At 35.2% G+C, this 17,170-nt stretch overlaps 2 protein-coding genes across 4 annotated transcripts; both read left to right on the top strand.

Moving 5' to 3' along the window:
- Positions 1 to 1,380: 1,380 nt before the first annotated feature.
- LOC109815443 (protein STICHEL-like 2) lies at positions 1,381 to 6,335 on the top strand. 2 transcript variants are annotated; one of them, XM_029274793.2, is made up of 7 exons: positions 1,381 to 1,564; positions 1,785 to 1,860; positions 2,171 to 3,817; positions 3,912 to 4,131; positions 4,289 to 4,474; positions 4,642 to 4,827; positions 5,273 to 6,335. In XM_029274793.2, the coding sequence occupies exons 3-7, from the start codon at positions 2,222 to 2,224 to the stop codon at positions 5,938 to 5,940; spliced, it is 2,856 nt and encodes a 951-aa protein (XP_029130626.1). In that variant the 5' UTR covers positions 1,381 to 1,564; positions 1,785 to 1,860; positions 2,171 to 2,221; the 3' UTR covers positions 5,941 to 6,335. The 2 variants fall into 2 exon arrangements, with proteins under 2 accessions (XP_029130626.1, XP_020235756.1); XM_020380167.3 differs by having other exon boundaries at positions 1,767 to 1,860.
- A 1,326-nt stretch (positions 6,336 to 7,661) lies between these two features.
- LOC109815459 (Peptidase C78, ubiquitin fold modifier-specific peptidase 1/ 2) lies at positions 7,662 to 16,853 on the top strand. Of its 2 annotated transcripts, XR_014434486.1 has the most exons (13): positions 7,662 to 8,252; positions 9,549 to 9,814; positions 10,008 to 10,095; positions 10,209 to 10,384; positions 11,286 to 11,376; positions 11,589 to 11,711; positions 11,865 to 11,912; positions 11,996 to 12,072; positions 13,548 to 13,636; positions 13,935 to 14,046; positions 14,311 to 14,413; positions 14,518 to 14,585; positions 16,195 to 16,336. XR_014434486.1 is itself a non-coding variant. In XM_020380184.3 (12 exons), exons 1-12 carry the CDS (start codon positions 7,727 to 7,729, stop codon positions 16,422 to 16,424), a joined length of 1,929 nt encoding a protein of 642 aa, XP_020235773.1. In that variant the 5' UTR covers positions 7,664 to 7,726; the 3' UTR covers positions 16,425 to 16,853. The 2 variants fall into 2 exon arrangements, 1 of the variants encoding a protein (XP_020235773.1); XM_020380184.3 differs by lacking the exon at positions 14,518 to 14,585 and having other exon boundaries at positions 7,664 to 8,252; positions 16,195 to 16,853.
- Positions 16,854 to 17,170: the final 317 nt, after the last annotated feature.

Below are 17,170 nucleotides of genomic sequence, written 5' to 3'. Positions count from 1 at the left end.
ATAACTAGTTCAAAATAAATGATTAAAAATTAAAAAATATATATATATTAATTAATACAAATAATAATAATTTTGTGTTCATAGTTAAATTGTCTAGAATTTAAATATATGCATTAAACATGAAATAACATAGTATGTTGTAAAGAAAACAGTTATGATGTGTTTGGATGAGAAATTTTACAAATTCAAAGAATTTTAAATTCTTGGTATTTGAATTACTTTGATTTCAATTTCTATCATTCTTAAAATATTTTATTTGGATAAGTCAATTTAAAATTTTCAAATTTTAAATTGTTGGGTTGAATATGATAATTTGATTCCACCATGGTAAAATTATTTTTAAAAACATATTTATATGTTGAGATTTTTAAATTAAATTTTATAAAAATAAATATTAGCTAATTTTTAAATATTTAATAATTTAAAAAATTAATATTAGATAATATTTAATAATTTTAAAAATATTTTTGAATATTAAATAATTAAAAACATGAAGAGATAAGAGATAAGATAAAATATATAAGTGAAATAAGAAGAAAAAAATATGAAGAATTTCAAATTTTTATTTTTTTTGGGGAGAATTTGAAATTCTACTTTCAAAGAATTTTACAAATGTTTGAATTTCAAATTCCTTGTAAATTTTTCATCCAAACAAGGTATTTTACCTAAAAGAATTTGAAATTCATCAAATAAATGAATTACTCCATTTAAATTCTTCATCCAAACACACTATTATAGTCTTTCATGTGAAAAATTAATCATTGTGTCCACAATCAAATAAAATAAGTAGAAGTGTAATAAAAAGTAAAACATTAAAAAATAAAAAAGAAGATATATTAAAAAAGGGTAAGTTAAAAGATTTCGGTTTTTGAAATATAAAATGTATAATTGAAATATGAAATAAAAAAACAAAATTGATTTTAGTAATAATAGAAGAGTGAGGGGTAGACCTGGGAAAGTGAAGTGTGGAACGTGGTGGTGGATGCGTATTTGCATTCTGAACACCCCGACCCTACTCTTACCTTTATTTGCTTCAACTAAATTAACCGAAACCTTTCCACCCATTTTACCATATTGCCCCTACCAGCCCCACCTCTCTTTCTGAAAAGGGTGCGCTGGTCGAGACACTTCCCTCACCTGCCAACCAAGCAAACCCCCTAACCAATAACTCTAAACAGTACACCTCATCAAAAATAAAAGTACATTTTTAATTTTTTATATAATATTTATTACTATGCATTTTTCATTTTCAATTTTACTCTTTTAATTTTATATTTACCATTTTATTGGTGGAGGATAAAATAAAATAAAATAAAAAAAAGGAAAATTATGTTCCCTCTCTCTTCTCTTGTTATGAAGCTCCTCTCTCACGAGCCATGGCCCCTCGCATTTATGACATTTACTCTTTTGCCACTCTCCCTCCTTCTACTTATATATTTCCCTTACCCGCATTCAACACCGCCAACTCAGGTTTTTCAACAACCCGCTCTCTACGCTACCGCTTCTTCTCTTTTTCTTTTTTCCTTGAACAAAACAATGTACTGCTCGTGTTTTCCATTACCAGGTTCGTGTCTCTGATCAAACCGTTTTTTACTCTTTCCCACTTTGTCGTTTCGCTTTGTTTCTTTTCTCGCTCAAATATTTTATGTCGTGGAAATTTGAACTCCAGATTCTCTCCTCACCTAAGTTTCTTTTCTCTTTGACCATTCTTATTTCTTAATATTTTTTTTTCCTTTTAATAATGCTGTGGGAATGTAAACAACTAGGCTTGGCTTGCACTGCAGCGGAGAAGAAACGTCAGTGCCACAATGGGATTAGGATTACTCATTGCTCTATGTTGTTCTTCTCTTCTTGTTAAAGGTCATTTTCTACTACTCTTTATGTTGCCCTTTTTAGCCATTAAATTAAATGATTCATCATTCATGTATTGACGTTAAGTTACACATAAATTTTTAATTTTTATACATTTCTTTTAATTTATTTTGACCCCATTGCCTTTTTATGCTTTTCGCTTTTCTTGAAATGGTGTAAAGAACTGCGTTTTTGTGCTTTGCTTTACTGGGTTGTTTTATGTCCCCCACCCCTTTTTGTAGTACAGATTCTGTGTGTGGAAAATGGATCATCTCCAACCAGTCTCTCTCTCTGTGTTGATGTTATCTTTGTCTTGTAGGTGGGGGGTTACACTGTTTCTAGTGGATTCTTACTTTCAAAGTGTGAGATAATGATGGAAGGGCGACGACATTCAGTTGATATTCCAATTTCTAAGACTCTCGTGGCACTGAGGAGAGTTAGGTCATTGCGGGATCCGTCAACCAACCCTATGAGCAAACTCTCTTCTTTGGTTGATAATGTGCACTGGGAAAACGGTTCTGGTAATGACATCTCCCTGCGGTTTTCGGATGCTGCTCGGCCGGGTGATTCGCATGATAATGCTGCTTTCAGATCAAGGAACTTTGGTTTTAAGGGACAAAGGGAGCACAATGATGCTGACTTTGTATTGAATTCTGGCATATTGAACTCAAGGTTGAAGCCTAGTGGGATGTCATGTCAGGATGGTAAACAGGATGGTGAACTAGTTTACTCTAAGCCTAATCTCCAGTGCATTTCAGGAAATAAATCACCAAGTGAAAGCTGTGGTAGCAACCATGGGGGTAGAGAGTTGGACTTGGCTTGTGTTGTGCTTCCAAGTAATAATTTCAAGGATGGGGGTTTATGCTATACAGCAACAGCTAGATCATCTCAATTAGGGAAAATAGATTGCTGTAAGTCAGCCAAAAAGTCTCTGCGCAAGAATCAAGTGAAGCCATCAGAGGTAGTGGGTAGTATTGCTAGCCATGTAGGAAGTCCATGCCCTTCTGGTTATGATGCTTTTTCTCCCCATAGTACTTCAGTAGGCGTAAATCAAGATGTTGATGTTTTAGATCATAATGATAATGGATGTGGAGTAAGCTGCTGTTGGTCAAAATCACCAAGGTTTAGAGGATCAAATCTATATGGTGAGATAGAAGACCGTCCCTTGATATCGCTGCGTGTTGATGAGACAGATCTTCATGCACACAGAAGCATGAGACACAATGGTGGTGGGATTAGTCCAAATTTGGAAACTCCTAGAAGTTTATCTATGAAATTTAGGCCAAAATCTTTTTGTGATTTGGTGGGACAAAATGTGGTAGTAAGGTCTCTCTTGGGTGCCATTTCCAGAGGGAGGGTAACATCATTTTATCTCTTCCATGGTCCACGTGGTACTGGCAAGACATCGGCCTCTAGGATTTTTGCTGCTGCACTGAATTGCCTCTCTGTTGAGGAGCAAAGGCCATGTGGCCTATGCAGAGAATGTGTTATGTTCTTTTCAGGAAAATGTATAGATGTTAAGGAAGTGGATTCTGTGAGAATCAATAGACAAGACCAGGTTAAATCCCTTATTAAGAATGCAAGCATCCCTCCAGCTTCCTCACGTTTTAAGGTTTTCATTATTGATGAGTGCCAGTTATTGAATGAGGAGACATGGGCAAGCATTTCAAGTAGCGTAGAGAACATTTCTCAACATGTTGTTTTTGTGATGATCACTCCTGATTTGGATAAGCTTCCTCGAAGTGCACTTTCCCGGGCTCAGAGGTATCACTTTCCGAAGGTTAAAGATGCTGACATTGTATTCAGATTAGAAAAAATTTGTGTCGAAGAAGGTCTGGATTTTGAACAGGACGCTTTGGACTTTATTGCTGCAAAATCATGTGGTTCTGTTAGGGATGCAGAAATGATGCTTGATCAGATGAGTTTGCTTGGAAAAAAGATCAATATTTCTTTAGCTTACGAACTTGTAGGTCTAGTGCTTTTGTTCCTTACATGTATTTCCCCCAAACTAACTTCATTTTTTCCTTGGCATTCTGGCTTACCCCTTTGATGTTCTGCAGACTGGGATCGTTTCTGATGATGAGTTGCTTGATTTGTTGGATCTGGCTTTGTCATCTGACACTTCAAATACAGTTATAAGAGCTCGAGAGCTGTTGAGATCAAGGATAGATCCTTTGCAACTTGTATCACAGCTGGCAAATCTCATTATGGACATCCTTGCAGGGAAATGTGAAAATGGCGGTTCTGAAGTCAGAAGTAGATTTTCTAGGAGATACACATGTAAGTGTTTAAAGTATAATTTATCATTCTATTTAACTTTAAGCAAATACATTGGCTTTTTATCATTTTTGCAGTTCATGCTTGTGTTTCTCTGACAAAACACTGTTCTGGTCATATCTTATTTCTGTTGCTGACTGGTTACTTTTCTCTGTCATAGCGGAAGCTGATCTGCAGAAACTAAACAATGCATTGAAAATACTTTCTGAAACTGAGAAGCAGTTAAGAATTTCAAAGAATCAAACAACATGGTTCACCGTAGCTCTCCTACAGTTAAGCTCAGCAGATTATCCATCTGTGGATGCAAATGATATCAAGTTGAGTCTGAGAGGTGCATGCAATGGAGGTGAGCTTGACTCTTTTTTCCTTGGCTTATTACAGTTTTTTCAATTCCTTTTCTCCCTTGGTGTTTGGGATGCGATTGGCAGAATGGAGTGGTTTTGTCAGGTTGAAAATTCCAAGTTATTACTTAAATGGATAAAAATGGTGATATCTGCAATACATTATCTACAGGTCAAAGCTTGGAACATTTTGCTACAGGCTTGTGTGCTAGCAAGTCATACAAATTAGGAGTGTCGGAGGATCACCAAGGAACATTGGATTCCATTTGGTATAAAGCTACAGAGATGTGTCATTCGGGTTGGCTCAAAACTTTTCTCAGGAAGAAGGGGAAGTTGTCTTCACTTCATGTTGACCGCAGTACAACTTCTAATTTTCTTTGTTTTTTTGTCTTGCTACTCATTTTCCATTCATTTGAAAAATTCTTGCACCACAGTATAATAACTTTCTGCCGTTAAGTTTGGTGTTTTTGTCACACTTTCTCTCTGAGAAATTTGCTTGTTAATTGACTAAATTGATTTCTTTCAAGGAACTCCCAGTATCTGCTCGGTAATTTGCAGTATGGATTTTTCTCATCTTAGTTTGCTACCCCCAAATGATAAAAAAAAAGGTTTTACAGTGATAATATTTATATCTATGATCGACCAAGTATGTGCTATCAAATTCAGCTTCTTTTCCATAATCTTGGTTATCTATTTATATCCTTGACCTAGTTTTTTATGTGAATATACTGCACTCCTTTTAGTTCTACTCTCCCAAATATACTTGGTACTGAGTAATGAATGAACAATACTCTAATTTTCAGGTCTTGCTATTGCCGAGTTGGAGTTCCACCATCGCCACCATGTATCAAAGGCTGAGAAGTCATGGAAAGTGATCGCAAGCTCCTTGCAGTTCTTATTAGGTTGCAACATTGAGTTGAGGATCACTTATGCACCATGTGCTTCTGATTCTAAGTATGCCAAGATGAAGAGATCATCTTTAAGTATCTTCGGTTGCTCACGCAGAATTCGACAACAGAAGTCATTATCATCCAATGAACAAGGAAATGAATCAGATTATGCTGATTACAACTCTGAAAATCCCATGATGAAGGGTAGAATCTCTACCTCTGATTGTGGAATGGATGCTGTAACGGCTTTGAGGAGTTGCGAAGGGAATTTGCTCAGCTCAGGAGAAAGATTTCTGAATAGATCATTTCAAGAGACTACGGGGACATCATGTGCTGGAGTGGATTCCTCCAAGGAAGAGAGATGCAATTGTGCACATCTAGATCAAAAAATTCTCGATTCAGATAACAATTCTATCTGTTTTCCGAAATCTCTTTGGCTTCAAAAGAAGTTCCGTTCTTCATATTCATCCAAGTTGGCTTTTCAGGGTGTTCAACAACAGAATGATTTTGTTTTATCTGTTCCCAAGTGTACATGTTCTGGGACATATACCCATGCTAACGAACCCTATTTTTTCCAGTAGTTGTAAGAGCTGTACCAAAGCCTCCTAGAGTAGGTTGACTTGTTATGCATTTTTTGTGCTACTGTTTGAATGGTTATAGTTGTTGAGATTGCAGTTACATAGAATAGAACCTAGCACAGTTGGATAGAATGAATGAACTAAAAATTTACATTCATGTGCTTTGATTCAGAAACGCAGAGGTTGATTCCAAATGTTGAAAATTCTTATGGTATTCTCCATGAAATAAGTGGCATGAAGTAGTATGTAGATATCTATCAGATATATGCGGATGAACTGTTGTTTGATGTAACTTGTAAGGTGCTTTCTGCTAGGCTTTTATGGGAAACAAGAATTGTTTGCTGCCATGGATGATATTGGCCTTCCATAAATTGTGGTCAATCATTCACGCATTATAATTGGAAACCTTCTCGTGATCTTATACCTTTATTTTTTTAAGTTATTTTGAAAACTAAAAAATATCTTGATTCAATTAATGATTCAACAGGTATAGATACAATTGAGCGCATATACTTCTAAAGCTAACTAATTATGCATGATAGAAACTAATCAATTTCATAACAAACTTATTCACCGTCAATTGTTTGGCCATGTTATACTCCTTGCATCCCCCCTTCAAATTGAGGGGAGATCCGTCGAAAGCAGAGTTTGGTTTTGAATGGAAGAAGTGAACTACGGAGGTGACGGAGACAACCTTAATAAATGTCAACTTGATTAGAGATATGAATACGAATTAAGATATGGCCTTATATGACCTCTCTCACACAAAATGCAGATTAATTAATTGTGATTTTGTAATTTATATATTAAAAATTATTAAATTTATATAAATCATTTGAATAGAATGAACAAAAAATAAATATTAATAAAAATAATTAATTTGAGTAATATAAAGCAGCAAACCTAAGACCTTGAATCACTAGAGATAATTTAATTAAAAAAATAACTATTGTTATATATATGAAAATAAAATTATAAATATTACATTAAAAAAGAGGAAATACTAATCGAAAAGGAAAAATAACTCCAAAAGGGACTAAATATAAAAAAGGAAACTAACCAATAAATAACAAAAATTGAAAATTTTAGAGCATTAGATTCAAATTATAAATTTAGGGAAAACAAAAAAAATAACAAAAAATACTTGCATTAAAATATTAATATTTTTTTAACAAATTTATTATAAAATAATTACTTAATTTAATATTTTATAATTTAAATTAATATTTTAATCATTCAGATTTTTGAAATATTCTTTCGGATGATCTATCAATTTTCTTTTTAAAATTAATGGTGCAACTGTACTATTGAAACACACGTAGGGACGTGGATTTCTAGTTCCAATCACATTTTTTCTGTCACAATTCTCAAACTTTAGATTTTTGAAAACCAAATCTTATTTTACTTGGCAATTTAAAAATAATTATATGATTAATTTTTGGTATAAAATTTTATAAAATGTCATAAATAATATGGTTATATAGTTATAAGAAATAATAAAAATGAAGAATTTATTTTATTTTTAAAAGATAATTTAAATTTATAATATTAGAATTATTATAAACTTTAAAATTATATTTTACTGGAATGAAATAAAAATAATGTAAGCGGATGAAGTAGAAAGAATGTGAGCATAATTAAAATAAATAAATAAATAAATCAGTGTAGTACGTTGACTACGTTCTATAATTTAAATGTTATATACGTTAGTGTAAAAATATTGTATAACTTTACCTCTGATTCCATTGTTTTATTGAATTGAAATTTGGACAGAAGAAAGAGGATTTTGATGGCGGGTGATAGCAATCGCAACGTGAGACTGCTATGCAACCCGAAGCAACTAAACACCAAAGGATCCGACCCGGAAATCCATTTCTGGCTTATCGGATCCCCATTCTTCCCGCCACTCACCGTCGCTTCCTTCCTCCGCCGCGTCCACGCCCTCCCCTCCGATTTCCCCAACGAATCGCACGACCTTCGGACACTCATCCCCAAAGGCTTCGAGGTCATCGGCGCCCTAGCTTCCGGCGACGGAGAAGCCGACGCTCGTGCGCCCGTGGACGCCGCACGTGCGTTGAGGAGCCTTCTCTACGGCGAAGGAACGGAGCGGCCGGTGATCGGAGCAGTTCGCGGTTCGCATTCCGGCGACCTGCGGTTTTTCGTGTCTGAGAGTGGAAATGCGGCGAGCCTCGAAGCTGTTACGTCGGTGATAGAGGAACAGCATCCGGAGAAGTATGTGTGGGAGAACGGTTGCTTGCTTCACTGTGAGCTTCCGATTAAGTTGCCGCTCTATTATGCTCTCAAAAATCCAACTGGTACGTTTCGCTTATCCTCGCTCTCTCTAACGAAGTTGTTGATTGATGATATCTGATTGACTATATTGTATTCTGTAATTGTAGGTTATACACGTCGCTTTAGGTTTGCATTTGAGATTTTAAACGGAGCTAATAGGAAGATCATAATTCATAAGCCACTTTTATAATTTTAACCAAACACTTGCTAGAGTTCTTGGGTCAGTAGGATAAGGTCTCTTTGGATAAACTTCCCCTTAACCACTTCTAGGAGAAGTAAATAAGCTGCATAAGCTAAAACTAGCTTATGCAAAAGTTAAAAATAAGTTTATAGAGAAACTATGAGAGAATTTTTACAAATTAACTTATGTATAAGCTAATTTTAGATCATAAAGAAACTTATTTCATTTTTCCTTTTTTTTTTCCTCATGAAAGTTTTAATGAAAAACTTTATCCAATCAAACCTAAGTCCAATTAAGGTCCTTGGAAGTTCTTCTAAACGTCTCCTTAGATGGTTTTATTTTATGTTTACTTAAATTTTGAATTGCCCTATTATTGAACTAAGTAGAGTTTGGGCTTTGTGAGAAACATAAAGGCAATACATAGAGGTGTAAAGTAGTGATTGAGCAGGATACCATGTTCAAGTTCGGCTCTCTTGTCTTATGTTGATTGAGTAGTACCTTTTGTTGATGGAGTTGTTGAGCACATGACTCAACTTGTGAGGTACAATGAAATTTCTAGCTGAAAGTACTTTAATTGAGTTCAAGATGTTATAGAATAATACCATGTTTGAATAAACTTCTCTATAAGCACTTATAGGAGAAGAACATAAAAAAGGTAAAATGAACTGAGCTTCCTCCCATTAGCTAAAATCAACTTTTGCACTTCATCTTTTGGAGAAGTTAGATGAGAGAGTTTCTATGAAAATTAAGTACATAAGTTGTTGTTACCTTACAAGAGAAGCTCAATTCAGTTTACCTTTTTATATAATTTTTCTATAAATATTTATGGAGAAGATTTTTCTAAATAGAACCAACATATTATTACATATGAGAGAGACAAAATAATGTGGGTTACAAAGTATAGGGTACACTGGACAATGAACTAAGATCCTGCGTACAAATTCTGAATTCCACACAACTGCTGGGAGTCAATATGTGAAATTCATCAGTTCAATGTTAATGTAATAGAAATTGTGTAGGTTTTAGTGTACAGATGATGCACATGATATTATTTGGACAGCTGTGAATTATCTAAGATGCATCTATCACAATCATTAGGTTCTAAATGCCATAAATTTTGGGCAAATTTGTTCTGCAGATGTTGAGAAAGCATATGTACAGGCTACTGAAGCTGTTGTTGCCAAGTTAAGAGATCCTCAGGCTGTGTACATGTTGGAAACGTCTAACAAAACCTCTCAGGATATACCCCCTATCATAATTCGAGGTTTACAATTAGACTTTTACACAGACCTTTCCAAGATCAAGCCTTTGTCTGAGGGTGAAGATGGCTTCAGTGCAAGCTCACTATCATGTTCATACTTTTCCATCAGCAGTAAAGCAGGCTCACCAGTTTTTTCTGCAGAGGTAACATAAAAGCTTAGGATATTCTTTGTAATATTTCTCCCCTTTTCTTTCAACTTTTTAGTTTTTTCTTATATTTTCTGATAGTATTTATAATTTTTTTTTTATCTTGTCTTTATTTTTCCTTTCTGCCATGTACTTCATGAATTGTCAAATGACTACCACCATCCATTTTGTGAAATTTTCTTCTTCTTAGAATGCAGATACTATCCAAGTTAGTGTTCTCTTTAATAGCTTAGGGTCATCATCAGCTTCTACCGTGCCTGTTGCAGAATACTTTCCAGGTTTGGATTTGAGGATTGTATTTGATGTCCAATATTTGCTCATTGAGAAATACGATTTACTTTTAACTTTGTGTTTTAGCATTTCTTAATTGAAGTTGAATTATTGCTTTCAGTCCAGGAAGAAACTAGACTCCTTACTGTGGATATTAAGCTAGATGTACTCTGCTATTCTTCTAGGGAGCTTCCACTGAAATATGCAGTTTCAAGTTTAATCATCCCTGGCTTAGTTGACCAGTTAAATGTAGTGCAGAAGTTGATGTTGCCTAACCTTTTGGCACAACATCCTCGGGTGAGGCAATGTATTCATCTTTCCCGCACATAAGCTTTCCAAGGTTCTACTATTCCCCCACTATTCCAATTCACAAGAAGATCATCCTTCTATGGCTCAGGATCCTCTGCTGTTCAAATTTCAGTTGCAGATGATCTCAAGTCCCAACCATTAAAAATATATAAATTTATAGAAAAATAAAACTTTTTAAATATACCTAAAAACTTATTGTCATGGAATTGAACTCCAGGCCATACAGTTAGAATTTGAACTGTAGAAGATCTTGATCCTCCTTCTTAGTTAATGGATGTAAAATGACTTATCTATCTTATCATTACAATTTTCAAATGGACTTTTGGCGTTTGTCTTGCAAGAGTAATATACTCTCAAATATGTACATTATTTATTTGTATGATACAGCCCACCAATAATGCACCAGGTTAATTACATATAACAGTGTTCATCTGAACTTTCAAATTTATGAAGATCTGTTTTATAATTTTGGGATGGTTCAAGTTTAAATGGTTAAGAAAGCCAGACCTATATCAACTTGATAGATACCAAGGATTATGAGTATTTGGAGGACAAAGTTAGTAATTAGTATATAATGATGCGAGGCACTCATGCTATAAATTTTTGGCTGAACCTATCCTGCTACATATTCTGTCATAATGAAATTATGTTATGTGAAAAAGCATTGTTCTACTTTCAAGAAACACCCTGATGATTAATATTAGTGACCAATTAGGTCAAATTCATGAAATAAGTTTATTTTATTTGTGAATAATATAATTTCTGTTTTTTTTTACTTTTTATTATTTAATTTAGTTTATATTGATTCTTCATAATAAAGTTTTCTTTCCACTTATGTTTTTAATACATATTGTTCTTTTGGTTGACTTTCAATTTATTTATTTGTCAGTTAAAATCTTATCACTTTAGTCCTCCTGGGATTCTGCACCCAATAACTGTTTTCTATGAACTGAGTTTTGGGGAGACAGAAATGAAGCAAGGTATGCTGTTGAACACTGGCAATGATAGGATGATTCTTTTATGATTTACTTGTCGATTGAAAATATATAATGAAGCTATATTATATGCTGTTTCTAAATTTAAGAGAGTAATGTATCTATTGACTCTTTGGGCTTTTCAAATCTGCCTGATAATTTATGCTGTCAGCATGTGTTAGTATTAGTGATCTATGAATTGTTCATGCTTTCTGCAGTTGAAGTTAGGAGATCCTTGCACTCAAGGTTGGGATTACCTTATGACCGTCCCCTTCTAAGAATTTCTAATGCCTTGGATTTTTCAAAATTGAAGAAAAATGATATTGTCTCTTTGCAGAAAGGTAATATATACATTTGAATGGGAAGTTCTATATGCTCTATAAGTGCTGAGGATTATGATTGCGATTGAATCTTTACATATTCTATTGTCTAATACTAACTCCTTAACATATATCATATGTTCTAAGTTTCATAATATCCATGGGTAATATTAGGTTCAACGTTACTCAAAAATGTTCACACTGGGATTCCAAGTAGTGGAGGTAAGTTGCTGTTATGGTCTGTGCTCTCATTCTGAATGTAATTCTTTTTATTTTTTCGTTTGAAATGGTTGTGGTTTATGCAGTTACTGGGGGAACTGTTTCCCTTGTTCAAGGTTCCTATGAATACTTTCATTATCTTCAGGATGGTTATAATGATTCGGTAATTACAATTCTTCTCCTCGCTAATGGTTGTAACATGTTATGAACTAACATCTAATCTTTATCTTCTTGACCTCCATTGAAATTACACATCTAAGTGGTGGATATTTAAGTTTGAACACAGACAAACGTCATTTGTTACTGCTGAGTGGTTAAAGATTATCTGATTAACATAATCGTGTTTATGCAGTTGCAAATTATGGTTTAGATACAGGGAAAACGTTTTTTTTTAAATGATGAAAAGTATGATGGTGAAAGTTTCTCTTTTTTAAGTAATCTTTTAAATACATTCCAACTTATTTGTCTGTGAAAATCATAATAAAAATAAAATAAAATCAGTCTATTAATAGTGTGACTTTTTGTGTATAATGCTGCATGAAACTATGAATGACAAAGTTATTGTATATGAAATTAGAACTTACGATCACCAATGAAAGGAAATGAGAATAAGTGAAAGAGAAGGTCATCTGATGTGTAGCTGCCCAAAGAATGCAACTTGTGGAAACATAGACTTGGCGTCATTGGTCTTTCCTTGAGTTGCCAAATCCTTTCTGCTATTTCAAATAAAAAATGTTATATGACTTGGCTACTGCTGCCTGGACAAGGTCTGGATTCTGGAACAGGATCACTTTTTTTGTGCCATATAAAATGAAGTGTTCCAATGCCCTGTATAGTTGAGCTACCATTCTGACTTTTGATATGTAGCACCTGATCTCTATGTTAAAATAGAAGGACACTTCAGTAGCCATTTTTCAGGAGCTGCAGGCAGGCCACTATATCAAGCTTCCATTTGAGCTTTTGCAAATGCATTATCAATTACTTAACATTGATCAATGACTTTTTTCCCATTAAAAAGTAGTCTGGGGGAATCAAATGCTGGTGAATCAATTTTTATTAGCTTTCACTTAAAGCTTTCTTTATTTGTTGTTCTCACTATTACTTCTGGGATGACTTGTAATCTTATGCATATTATTTGGGAGCAGGATTTTTGCTTTTTGACCTTCTGTCACTCAACAAGTCCCACTTCTTGTTTCCATTTTATTGTGCTTTTAAGCTCCTTTCTCATCTGTTAGGTTCTTGTGGTTTTTCCTCAGTGATAATATTTTAATCCTTTTTTTAAGATTATTTGACAGGCAACTGCAACATTAATAAGTACATTTCTCCTATTGAATTACTGCTAAAAATGCTTTTGCAATAAGGTGACAAAATACTTACATGTACCATGGAAATGTAAGGTTGATGGCAGTTAGCACTTGAAATAACTAGACTTGAGTTGTGTTGTTGAAGAATTTTCGTGTTTCCTATCTAAACTAGGTTCTACTTTGGCATAAAACTAATCAGTCTGTGTGTTGATGCCCTAGTTACTGTGTCTGACTTCTGGTCCAGTCAATGAACATCTTAAAACAAAATATCATTACATCTGCAAACTACAATATAGTCAATCTAATACTAAATCACTTACATTGATTTTTATAGGGATGGGGTTGTGCGTACCGCTCTCTCCAGACTATAATTTCATGGTTCAGACTCCAAAACTATACATCCATAGAAGTTCCTTCTCATAGGTATTTATATTCACTCCCCTCTGATTGTAGATTTTCTTTCGAGGGGAGATACCTTTCCTTCTGTTATTTCCTTATTGTCTCTTCAGGTTTAAAATTTTACTACATTTTTATTTTTCTTGTGTAATGAATTGTTAATTGGTCTTTTAAAGGGTTGCTTGCTTTTCATTTAAGTGTAAAATTTGATGAATCAGTCAGTCTGGCACTCTGGATGAAGTTCACTCATGTCAAGCAAAATCTTGTTTTGTCATATTCATGCATTTGATCATGATTTGACCTGACAAACCTACAACTTTCTCAGGGAAATACAGCAGACACTTGTTGAGATTGGTGATAAAGACCCTTCTTTTGTTGGATCACGAGAATGGATCGGTGCCATCGAGTTGAGCTTTGTTTTGGACAAACTTCTAGGTGTAAGTATTCGCTCATCTTAGCATTTCTTAACGTTCAATTCAACACTTCAACTGTAGATTTATTATTAAACTGTTTTTGGGCCCAACTGGACATTGAGCTTATGGTTCTCGGTCTAGAATCAAGATATTTTGAACCTCCCACCCCAAAAAAGACTAGAATCTAAATTCTTGATCCTTTACTGAACAAAGTTCATGAGATATGTGTTGTTTTGAGCCTAATTGAGTTCTCAATGATTTGGTTGGGTGGTTTACTTTCTTTAACAGGTTACTTGCAAGGTCATCAATGTTAGATCTGGAGCTGAGCTTCCGGAAAAATGTCGAGAGCTAGCATTGCACTTTGAGACCCAAAGTACACCTGTTATGATTGGTTAGTGAACTATATATAATTTTTTGCTTTTAACTGTATATCTTGGGCTTGTTCAGAGAACCAAACCAGACTGAGCTAAACTGAACGGCACCTTTTAATGTTAGGCAACAGGCATTAAAAGAGAATAAAAAGGAAAGAGGAACACAACTATTTACGTGGTTCAGCACACTATGTATGTACCTACATCCACGGTTACACTAGGAAGAGTTTTTATTTTAATGCATTAGAACCTTACAAGGTGCCTCTATATATATAGCATAAAGAGGAGGCAAGCATTACAAGCTAAACAATGTGGGACTAAAACTTAGACTACACACTTAACAATTCTCCCACTTGGAGTCTGAGTTCTAGTTAGCTTCCTTGTAAGCATCGAGTTCATCGGCTCCTTCGCCTAGTGCAACGTCTTCATCTTCAATTATCCTTGAAGACCAGTTGAGGTAGTGCAGAGCCTCAGCTTGTCAGTTGTAACAGTCTTAGTTAGCATATCAGCTGGGTTCGTCTGGGTTTGATGCGGGAAGACCCTCAGTGTTGTGCCTCGCGATGGAGATCCGAACTTGGTGCCTTGTGTCGAAAGTCTTCCTGATATTGTGGTGTTCAGGCGGCGTGTCCCGTAGAGTTAACGGCGGTACAAGATGGTAGCGGATTATCGCTTGAGGGGAGGAGGTCACGAGACATGTGGTCCTTGGTCTGAGGGGAGGTTTGTTGGGATTCATCCCAAGTCCCACATCTGTAAAATGAAGGAACATTGGCTAGTTTATAAGGGTGTCTACCATTCCATATAGTATGAGGCCTTTTGGAAAGGAGCCCAAAAACAATACCATGCGGGTCTAGCCCAAAGCGGACAATATCATACTATGGTGGAGGAACAGGTGGACTATCGGGCCCTACATTTAAAACAGTTAAATAATCTGGATTAGTTTTTTATAACAGTTAAATGATCTGAATTAAATTTTCAAAACAGTTCATGGACCAAACTGGCAATCCAATTTGGTTAACATTATAAACAAATCCACTAAATCTCCTCTCGCTTAAAATTAATAAGAATCCCAACTTCTTTCTGACCCTTCCTACTTTGAGAAGCTGCTGTGCTCTGCAAAAACATAGCTCAGCAAGGTGGAACTCTCCCCTTGTCCTTGCATTCTGGTCATCGCAATAATCTTCTGCACCTTGTTACTGAAGTTAGAATCTTCCTTGGGGACACAATAGTAGTAGTGGTGCATGTGGGGAGTTGACTTTGACTGAAGCCTGGTACTAATTGGATCATGCCAGTGAGTATGAAGGCGTAAATGGTGTTGATGTTCTGGCTCTGGCAGAGAAATGATAGGAAGGTGCTTTAGGCAGGCTCATCACTGTACTTGATGAGGTGGAGAATGGCACCAGGGAACTTGATGAGGACCTCTTCAGCGGTGGCAGAGGGACTGGTGTTGTCTGGGACGAGGTCTTGGACAAGCTCAGTTGCTTCATAACGTCAATTGAGGGTTAGAGAAAGGAGGGAGGGTGGATTGAGAGGATGGTGAGCATAGCACGTCTCTAGGTTCGAATAAATTACCTTAAGTACAAGGACTCTCTCTGGTTTGCATTTTCTTACACCAGTTAACTGAACCAAAAACTAGTTCATGCGAGTCCTTACCAAGTACAATTGATTTGATTCAGTATATATTTCATTTGCATATTCTTTTCGATATAATTTGTGTTATGTTTGTATGTATTGCTATTGGAAGTTTTTGGTAAGGGAGGCTATGACTAATTTTGTCTCTCAACGGTTTGGTTTCTAAATGCAGGTGGTGGTGTACTTGCATATACACTCTTGGGAGTGGATTACAATGAAGCAAGTGGAGATTGTGCATTTTTAATACTAGATCCGCACTATACAGGTACTGAAGATCTGAAGAAAATAGTTAATGGGGGATGGTGTGGTTGGAAAAAGGCCGTTGATAACAAGGGAAGGAATTTCTTCTTGCATGATAAGTTTTATAATCTACTGCTCCCGCAGAGGCCCAACATGGTTTGAGGCCTAGCTTCTGAAGAGAACTTCCAGTTTAAACCAATTTCTTGCAATGTAGAGTAATGTTTCACTTAGTTACATGTGGTTGGAAGCGGAAAGTTCAGGTAATTCGTTGCCACACTTTTGGGTTATTGATGACTTTTTGTAATTGGCTTCTTGTGACCTGAATGTTTCGTTGAGTCACTTGGGATAAATACTGGGCAAAAGGTGTCTCAAACTTGGGGAAGGTAGGATTAACTCATTTTTCGTGAAATACATTTTCAAGCCATTCGATACACATGGTACTGGGAGATATCTGAAGCTGCCCATATCTGGGAGCCAGGTCCAATCAATCTTAGACGCATAACTTTAAAATATGAAACTTCAGCCAACTTGAAAACCAGATTTATTGGTATAAATTTTATTGCTGAACAAGCACTACGCCAAATTTTGTGATGTTAAAGTCTCGGTTTTGGAAAATGCAGGGTATACAAAATTTTGGGCATTCTGATATTACTTAGGACTAGGAGCGTTGTTGTTCTGCACGTGAATACTGAATATCGCAAAAGGTATATTGAAGTGAAAATCGTTACATGACGTTCCTAAATTAATATTTTTAAGTTTTTTTTTTAAGTGAATTTGAAAATTAAATGTTTGGATGCTCGTGCAAATGTTCTTTCGATTGTACAAATTCACCGTGTGATTTCAGTTGCATTTGAGTAACCAAGCGAATATTCTTAAAAGCAAAAGCTATTCCTTTAAGTCTGTTTTAG

This window comes from Cajanus cajan, chromosome 6, assembly GCF_000230855.2.
Source record: "Cajanus cajan strain Asha chromosome 6, NIPB_CcT2T_4, whole genome shotgun sequence".
Lineage (NCBI taxonomy): Eukaryota > Viridiplantae > Streptophyta > Magnoliopsida > Fabales > Fabaceae > Cajanus > Cajanus cajan.
Note: the sequence above shows the minus strand (reverse complement) of the source record. Positions and strands in the feature narration are given on the sequence as shown.

What these genes read in the sequence shown, in the direction of transcription:
- LOC109815443 (XM_029274793.2), top strand. Translation starts at nt 2,222, where the DNA reads ATGATGGAAGGGCGACGACATTCAGTTGATATTCCAATTTCTAAGACT. An exon ending in TTTCTTTAGCTTACGAACTT is followed by an intron (nt 3,818 to 3,911) that starts GTAGGTCTAGTG and finishes GATGTTCTGCAG; the next exon opens with ACTGGGATCGTTTCTGATGA. An exon ending in ATTTTCTAGGAGATACACAT is followed by an intron (nt 4,132 to 4,288) that starts GTAAGTGTTTAA and finishes TCTCTGTCATAG; the next exon opens with CGGAAGCTGATCTGCAGAAA.
- LOC109815459 (XM_020380184.3), top strand. Translation starts at nt 7,727, where the DNA reads ATGGCGGGTGATAGCAATCGCAACGTGAGACTGCTATGCAACCCGAAG. An exon ending in AGGATGGTTATAATGATTCG is followed by an intron (nt 12,073 to 13,547) that starts GTAATTACAATT and finishes TGATTTTTATAG; the next exon opens with GGATGGGGTTGTGCGTACCG. An exon ending in AAGTACACCTGTTATGATTG is followed by an intron (nt 14,414 to 16,194) that starts GTTAGTGAACTA and finishes TTCTAAATGCAG; the next exon opens with GTGGTGGTGTACTTGCATAT.